The sequence below is a fragment of the Netta rufina genome (assembly GCF_964035555.1).
Source record: "Netta rufina genome assembly, chromosome: 12".
In the NCBI taxonomy this organism is placed as follows: Eukaryota; Metazoa; Chordata; class Aves; order Anseriformes; family Anatidae; genus Netta; species Netta rufina.
The window spans coordinates 12454019-12462620 of NC_140135.1; the positions used below are offsets into that span (position 1 = coordinate 12454019).

Genomic DNA, 8602 nt, shown 5'->3' on the forward strand with positions numbered 1-8602 from the left:
ACCCCCAGGAAGGAGCAGCCGGTGCCGGGGACCCCCCCCTCACCTTGCCCCGGGGCGCACCCCGCGCCGACCGGCAGCGTGCCCCCCACACCCCTCCCGCAGCACCCCGGGGTGCCGCGCTCAGCACCCCGCATCCCCGCACCCCGAGCACCAGGACGCAGCCCGGGGAGGGGGGGGGGGGGGCGCAGCTCTCCGGTACCGGCGGCGGGGCGGCCACTTGTTGAGCCGCGGTGCCCGGTGCAGCAGGCAGGGCACTGCAGGGCACGGCGGGGCAGGGCTCTCCTTACCTTCCCTGCGGATCATCGCTCCGCCGCGACCGGCGGCCGCTCCGCTCGGTGCCAGCCCCGGGAGCGGCCCCGCCGCCTGCCCCGCCCAGCGGGAACCGGAGCCGCCCCCGCCAACCCCCTCCCACCCCCGCCGCCGGCACCGCCTCCGGGAGCGCCCCTCCAGCCCCCGGCACCGGGCTGGGGCTCCGCCGGCCTCCCCCACCCCGGGTAGGGGCATCCCCGGGTCCCCCCGCTCCGGTGTCCCCGCCGGCCGCCCGGTGTCCCCGCTGTCCCCCCCACCCGGCCCGGTGTCGCTCCCCGGTGCCGGCGCTAGATGGCACGGGCGCACCGCGCATCGCCGCCTGCCCCGAGCCGGGCACGGCGCAGCCCAACCCCGGCTGGCGCCGCCGCAGGCTTGGGGAGGAGGAATTGGTCCTGCCGAGCTCACTCACCGCCGCCGGTGCCTCTCATTTATTGACATAAATAAGGAGGAGCGAGGGAAGGTCGAGGCCCCGCCGCGAAGTGCCCGATGCTGAGTAACACAGGACCGTGGCCCAGCCAGCCCCCTCCACCCACAGCCCCTTTCCACCCCCCAGCACCAGCGGCTGTGTGGGTAGCTGGTGCCCTGTCGTCCCCCCCCAAGGCATGAAGCCAGCAGCAGGAGAGCTCCTGCATCCTCCAGGGCTCTGCTCCCGCTCCATCCTATGCCCCTACTGCATCCAGTCCTAATTCCTCATGCCCCATGGACACCGTGGTTAAAGTGCTGCTGCCCCTGCCACCGGAGATGATGGTGACAGGCTAAGACTGCCCCATACCTGCACCAAACAGTGCCTCGAAACCCCACCAGCCTTTGAACCGGCATCCTAAGGCTGAGGTCTTGACCCCAGCACAGCTGGATAAAAGCTCAGCCCCTAGGGCCCATGCCAGCACCAGCAACCCCCCGCCCAGGCTGTGTCCCCTCCGTGCCAGCAGGCGCAGGGGACACAGTGCCAGGTCTTTTCAGCTGAGGGCAGTTCTGCACCACGCGAGGAGCCAGGAACCGCAAGCTCAGGAAGGAGCCTACAAAGGAAAGCAGCCTTGAAGCTGGCCAGAGGAACACTCCCTGCTCGAGCTGCGCACGTCTGTCTGCCCCTCCCCACGGCTGATGCAGGCTGGAGGGGTCAGTCTTGCATCAGGCTGTTGATCTTCGTGAGCAGCACGTCTGTCTCAGACTCTGCGGAGACCAGAAAGAAGACAGTCAGTGTGGGCAGCCACCATCCCGCAGTGACAGGCAGGGCTGCCTGAAAAGCCGGTTTGGAAGGACTTGGGGAGTGTGGGACTCCCCAGCACCACCCCACAGGACTGTTTGCTAAGGGCAGGACAGGAGCTCCCTGTGCTGGGATTCCCTGCCCTCCCCCAGCCCATTCAGCTCCGTCTCATGCCCCCCTGGAGCAGGCTGCCAGCCAGGAAGCAGTGGGGGGAGCCCCCAGGAAAAAGGGGAGCTGGTTTCCATGCACTTACCCACTGGCTGCCTTCTCTGGGAGCATTTCCTAGGAGATGGAGTAGGATCGATGTTAGTGCTTCAGTCTGGGCCCCTCCCATCCCTCCCTCAAGCTCCCAGCTGCAGAGCGTGGGGCCCCACAGGACCCAGTCCACAGGAATCTGCTCTTGGCAGATGTGGCACTGGTACAGGAGGAAGCCCAAGGTCCCCCAGCCCCTGGCCTGGGAGCACAGCAAGGTAGCGAGTGCAGGCCAAAGGCATCCAGCAGCTTAGGGGAGGGTCAGGTCAGGTTTTTAGGAGCAGACTGCTCAAAAAAAGCTGCCTCCATGCACTTTTGTATCACCTAACCAGATGGGAGAGGACCACAAGATCTGAGTGCAGGATAGGTGGCAGCAGATACCACAGATTTGGGGACTCACCAGCCACCCAGGGCCCACCCAAGCCTCCCTGAGTCTGCCCCAGGGGTCAAACTTACTTCAGCAAGAGGAAGGCCCAGAGGATCATCAGAAAAGAAACACAGTCCACAACAATCCAGATCATGAGGTATGTTCTGCTGGGCTGCAAGGAGGCAATGAGCCAAGCTGTGATCACCGTGCTGGTGGCACCACGCAGCCCACCATGCCAGCAGTTCTCTGCAGGGTCACGCTGCCACAGCAGCACAGCATGGGACAATGCCCACCCTGCTGGCAGCTGCAGGATGGGACCCACACCCTTGTGCTGCACAAAGGCTTGTGGAAAACGAAGGCTTCACTTACCAGCAGCCAGATGGGGTGTTTCATCTCCTTCAGCACCTGGCAGGCGTTGGTAGTGACAGAGCTCACCCCTGCGCACCATAGCACGGAGAAGAGCCAGGGCTGGTTCACCACAAACAAGTTGACTGAGATATTGTCCTGGCGGTGCTGCCTGCACAGGGAGAGCCTGGTCAGTGCAGCAGACAGCAGAGTGCCAGCACGCTCAACTCACAGCCGGAGAGGCCCGTATGTCTGGGATGCTATCCAGCGCTTGCAGCCACGTGGGAGAACCGCCTGGAGAGCCAGACCCAGGGCAGATTTGCTGACCAGGCAGAGGACGGCAGCCAGCTCCATCCCCAGCCCTGCCTGGTGGGGCACATGTGGCCTTGGGGGAACTTCACCTCTGCCAGACCCTGGGACAGAGCTGGGACTGTGCCCTGACCTCTCCTCATCGCAGCCTGTTGCTCTCACCTGATTTCCTCAAAGCTCATGTTTTGGTAGGACAGGTTGACACGCTGCAGTTGCTCCTTCTCATTCTGGTTCCTCTTCCGGCCATAAATCTGCTGGACGCCTGGAGCTCTCTTTTTGACCTGCTCCCTGAAGTCATCCGGCAGCCACAGGACCTAGGCAAGAGCCAGGGAGCACTTGCAGTAAGAGGCACTCCCGAGCTCTCCAGAGACCTCTGTGCAGACCCAGGCACACGCTGCCTGCTCTGAAAGCTGCTTCCTGCCCATCTCCCTGCTCAGGTCCCCAGGAGGATCTCAGCCAGGGCAAACTCCTAGGAGTTTGTCCCAGCCAAGAGGCAAGCACAACAAACCCCACTGCAAGGGGAAAGCAACTCTAGCCTAAAAGAGCTGCAGCAAGACATTTATGTCATTCTGGGTGGTTGAATAGATCAAGCAGCGCAAGCTTTTGCCCCCAGTTCTGCAGCAGGAACGCACCCTGGACCAGCATTATAGTGGAAGCTTTTGCTATACCCTGAATTCCCAAAGAGCCAGGAGTGAAAGTGAATTGGGTGCTAATTCATCCCTGCAGGGCAGAACGTGGCTTGGGCTGCGGAGGCTGGGTGAAGTGCAAAGGAAGGCGAGGAGATTGCAGCAAGTCAAGGAGCTGCAGGGAGAGGTGCGGTGCGCAGGGAGGTGGAAATATGAGCACTCGTTTCATGCTCTTGTGCTCCCCTCCCTTGACTGAGTCACTGTTTACACACCAGGGTGGCCAGTCGTGGGGAATCGGAGTATTCACAGGGGTCTGAAGCTTCAGGCATTAACCTCTTAATTATTGGCAACATCTCACAGCTGGAAATCCCCAGGATCTCTATCAGGGCCATGCCTGGACCTAGCCAACAGCTGCCCCAGCGTCTGTTGTGCAACAAGATGCCCAGCAGGGAGCATGTGGTGATGAGGCGTGCAGGGCAGTGGGGGTGTTTTGGATAGCAGAGCAGCAGGGTGACAGCAGGGCCCAGCAGCAGCAGGGTGGAGGCCAGCTCACCTGCTGAAGTGGGATGCCTGACTTTAAGATGACATCTAGGGTGGCATTGACAAAGCTCTGGTAATCGCTGTGTTTCTCTGGCCGAAGGTCAAACATGATGGAGATATTGCTCTCCTTAGCTGCCTCTAGTGTCTGTTCCAGGGACGGGATCCTCTGCTTAGCCACCTCGTCACGATCACTATCCGAAAGGCTTTGCACAGTGGGAAATGGTTTCCGCTGCAATGGAGAAAGAATCAGTCACCACTAGCAGAGCCTGCAAGCCTCCATCTCCCAGACTTGTGCCTGTAACGGCTCTAGCCTCCCATCCTGGCCTCTCTGTGGAGGGGCACAAAGCTCATTTGCCTGCCCATCCACAGGGCATTTCTCCCCTTCTCCCTGCTAACAGCACTGTTCCAGCAGCCCCAGCACCTGTGGGCATTCAGCAGGTTGTTAGTCACCTGAAGAGCATTGCCACAGCTGCCTCCAAGCCCAGGCAGGCTGCGCAGCTCAGCACAAGCACTGTCAGGGCACATCAGACATCTGCCCTCAAACCAGCCTCCCTGTGACTCAGCTGCGGAGTCAGAGTAGCTCAGCACAGGGTGTAACTGCACCCCGGGGATTCGTGCAGGCATGGAAGTGCTCCTACACCTTGCTCAGGTATCTGCAAAGGGAGTGCTCCCCAGGACAGGGCTCTCGCTGGCCCCCCAGTGCACCCATCCTGACCTCCAGGAACCAGTTGCCAGCGTTCAGCTGCTGCAGGTCTGTCCAGTTGAAGGTGGTGCTGTTCATGTCAGCTCTCTCAGGGAACACTTTCTGCACATCAGTGGTCCTGGTGAGCTTCTCATCGTGCATGAGGAATGGGACCCCATCAGCACTGTCAAAGGAGCAGAGAGGGAGGCTGTGTCACAAGCTGTTTGCCTCCTAACCCTGCCTCAGCATTTCTGTCCCCTCCCAGCCACTCTAAGCATAGCCCCCACCTCAGTCTCATGCTGGGGGGAGGTGGGTGGGAATGGCAGGACCCTTTAACAGGTCTAACACCAAGTGCAGGCTGTACATCCTGCAATCACAGGCCCCTTCCACCCACCACATCCCTGCTGCCCCTTTACCTCACCATGACGTCCGTCTCAAAGACTTCCACATCGCAGTCCACTGCCTTCTGCAGCGACATGAGGGTGTTTTCGGGGGCCAGCTGTAAAGGATGTGGTGTCAGCACAGGAAGGGGCAGGCACTCACCCACTTGGCTGCAGGCAGCACCCGGCAGCTCAGCTGAGCATTAGGGCACCCACAACAGGACTTGTGTGACCCTGGTGCAGTGGGGGATTGAAGAAGGATGGGTGCAAAGCATGTCTGCTCTGTTTCCCGACATCCTACACAGTCCAGCTTTCTGCAGTTACCTGCTCCTGGTCCAGCAGAGCTCAGCAAGCAACACCCACGCTCCTCACCCACCTCCTCCAGCCCTGTGCTGGCCCAAGGCACCCCTTTCAGCCAAGCTGCAGCAGCAAGGGTCCAGTGCCAGTGCCTCAGAGCCAGGGATAGCCCAAGGTGCTGTCACTCACCATGGGGGCTCCTCGGTGGCCAACCAGGGCTGGCTTGGGGGGCAGCTGGTTCTCCTCCATGATGCAAGGGGAGGTGATTCCCAGAGGAGCCAGGTACAGTGCGATCATCACTGCACAGTACGCGAGCAGCAGAAACACCTTGAGACCTGCAGGCACAGACAGAAGGTGGAGTGAGGTACACAGGGAGCATTCTGGGGGCTGCTAGGAACAAGCCAAGGCTGTCTCAGCTTTCACTTATGGCTGCCCTAGATCAGACATTGCATCCCCAGCCTCAAGAACAGTGGGGGGCTAAGAAAAAAACCCTGCACGTGCCCTTGCATCCTAACCCAGGACTTCTGCAGGACCCAATCCGCCATCCGTACCTCTCATCCATCTACAAAGCAGTCAGAAATGAAGCTGCACCAAGGGCCAGGCATGATGAGCAATAAATACAAGCAGGGGTGATGCATCACTACCAGACTAAGTCCTGAGGACCTGTTCCTACTGCACTTTGTATGCTGCTCTGCTGCCAGTGGGGTGCAGGAGGCTGGGCACCCAGCCACAGGGAGAGGTGGGGACCTCGGGGGGTTTACCTGTGTTGCGGGTGCGGTAGATGACGCTGGCCAGTGGCCAGGCAAGGAGAGTCATTCCCCCAACAATTCCAATGTGCAGGAAGGGACCTGTCTCCTGGGGAGGCAAAGGCAGGGTGTCAGCCAGCACCAGCCCAGCCCCTGACCCCAAAATCTACGTGGTCCAATGGCAGGGATCTGCCAGTGCAGATAGTGACACAGGAAGAGGCAGAATGCCAGGGAGTGAAGGACCGGGTGCCCCTCCAGTCCCACCACCATCCGTGACCTGACCGCAACTGCTCCAGACAGAACTGCACAGTCCAGGCTGAAGCAAGGGTTATTCCCCATGGCACACAGCCATGCTGAGGGCTCTAGGCACCACCCTGCATCTCATTCCCTCAAGTCAGGTACTGGAACAGTGGGGGTGTCCCTGATGTCGAGCTGACTCACCTGCAGGGAGATGCGTGCGCTTTTCCACTCCTCCGCCCACTTTATTCCCAGCCCTGTGAATGCCGCAGCCACCACGAGGGCAGTTATGATCAGCAGGGTCTGTGGGGTAGGGCAGAGGGCAGTTAGGGGTGTACATACAGCATCCTGCTACCCAGGGGCAGAAAGATGCAGGAGAGAGGCTGGGCAGAGAACATGCCCGGCATGCAGCATCTCTCCCCACCAACCTCTCACCTTGTGCAGCCAGTGCAGCTTCAAGGGCTGGCCACAGAGCTGCAAGCACAAAGCAAGGACCTGCAAGAAAAAGGAGGAAACATCAGAGCTGGGCTGTACCCCACACCTCAGCCCTCAAAGGGCACAAGACCCAGCCTTCCCACAGGAGCCTTGGCCCCTGAACACATGCAGGGTCTCCAGCCACACAGGCTTGGGTGCTGCAGGCTCCACCTGGCCCATGCCCAGCACAGATCCATCTCCTGGCAACCCAGGGGGGGTCGGCAAGGCTCACCAGCAGCACAGTTGAGTAGGTGATGAGCACTGCTGTTGCTATCAGCAGGACCAGGGACCAGTCCAGCCACAGCTTCTGCTGCTTGAAAATGAACCTGCAAGCAAAGGGGATGGTCAGAGGGATGGGGGCGTGTGAGGAGCAAGGCTGGATGGGGGATCCTACTCACTCATTGAAGTTGTGGAAATCATTGAGGATGATGATGGCAAAGTAGAGCCACACCAGCGTGAAGAGAAAGACGCAGAAGAGGAAGAGGAACCAGCTGCAGTCACACTGAAAGCCAGAGAGAGAGGACAACCATGCACTCATCTGCAGGGCACCCAGCACACGGCTGGTGCTGAGACCCCAGGGAGCACCCAGCCAGCAGCAGGGGCAGGGACCAGGAGCTGTCCTGTTAACTGGGCTGAGCATGAGCTGGTCTGACTGGAAGGACTGGGCAGAGACAGGTGCTGTGCTCCAGAACAGCAGTGACAACTCTGAGCCCCCAGACAGCTCCTACTCACCCAGCTAAAGCCAGGTCCAGCTTCAAGGTCTCCATCCCCAGCCCCGCATGTGCACGGAGGTGCCAGGTGCCGAGCGGGACACCTGGCAGCCTGGACCAGCTCTCACATTCCAGGCAAGACGGGGCAAGCAGCAGCGCAGCCGCTCCCATGGGAGTTGGAGACCTCAGAAAATCCCAGAGCCTCACCCCTCTCGAGTTATAAATCACTGGGGACACCCCCTGCCAGCACCCCGACAGGGATGCACCCTGCCCGGGAACCGTGCCTTCCACGTGGCTCACAGGGCACCCTGTGCCCAAGGACCTGCCCGCCCAGGCACGTGCGAGCTTCGCCGCAGACGTGCGCCAAGCTGGGCAGGGGATGGCTGGGGCTCAGACTCACACTGCTGTGCTGCCTTTCTCATCACCTAGTGGGAACAGGGCTCATCCTCTCCCTGACACTCTCACATCTCTCCCCCACTGCTAGCCCCTGGGCAGAGAGGGTCCCAGAGCAGCCCAGGCTCTCAGGACCAGTGCTATGGGGCCAGCAGCCCAATATCTGGGCTGGGGGGCTCAGCCTTTCCCCAACACTCTGACACAGAGGCTGGCCAGCCCCAGCTCAGCACCTCCCACAGCATCACCTTGGTGGTTCTCAGGCCCTTCCTCTTCTTCTTGGCAGTGATCCACTGGCAGCTGTAGAGGCAGAGCAGGCAGGTAGCACAGGGGCGGCAGCAGCCGGGGGGATCAGCCATAGCGCAGGGCAGTCGTGGGCCAGTGGGTCACAATCCTGCAGGGGATGCACACGGCATGTCAGCACACACCTCCTGACTCCCAGCCCCCATGGGGATGGGGCACTACAGCACCCCGGCTCCAGGTAACCGTAGCTGCCCCAGAGCCCCAGGATTTAGCAGAGCGGCTGGCCATGGCCCCAGGTGAGGTACGGTGCCAGAACAAGCGGCGGTGCCCAGGGAGGGCACTGGTTATGCAGCACAACCAGTCCAGCAGGCTCCAGGCTCAGCACCCCCAGCAAGAACCCAGGCTGCGTGCAGGGCTCCTCACACACCAGCAAGGGGAGGAAGAGGGCTGGGAAGCTCTGCCACGGTCCCCACACTCCCGGTGCTCAGCTG

At 61.0% G+C, this 8602-nt stretch overlaps 1 protein-coding gene across 1 annotated transcript; it reads right to left on the minus strand.

The window, feature by feature from the left end:
• Window positions 1-1426: 1426 nt before the first annotated feature.
• On the minus strand, window positions 1427-8227 carry GDPD2 (glycerophosphodiester phosphodiesterase domain containing 2; the record flags this gene model as incomplete). The annotated part of the gene is made up of 15 exons (XM_084294269.1): window positions 1427-1479; window positions 1767-1795; window positions 2222-2304; window positions 2502-2649; window positions 2949-3100; window positions 3966-4181; window positions 4668-4818; window positions 5051-5133; window positions 5501-5646; window positions 6073-6166; window positions 6499-6597; window positions 6730-6789; window positions 7001-7094; window positions 7167-7270; window positions 8117-8227. 15 exons carry the CDS (start codon window positions 8225-8227, stop codon window positions 1427-1429), a joined length of 1623 nt encoding a protein of 540 aa, XP_084150395.1.
• Between the last annotated feature and the right edge of the window lie 375 nt (window positions 8228-8602).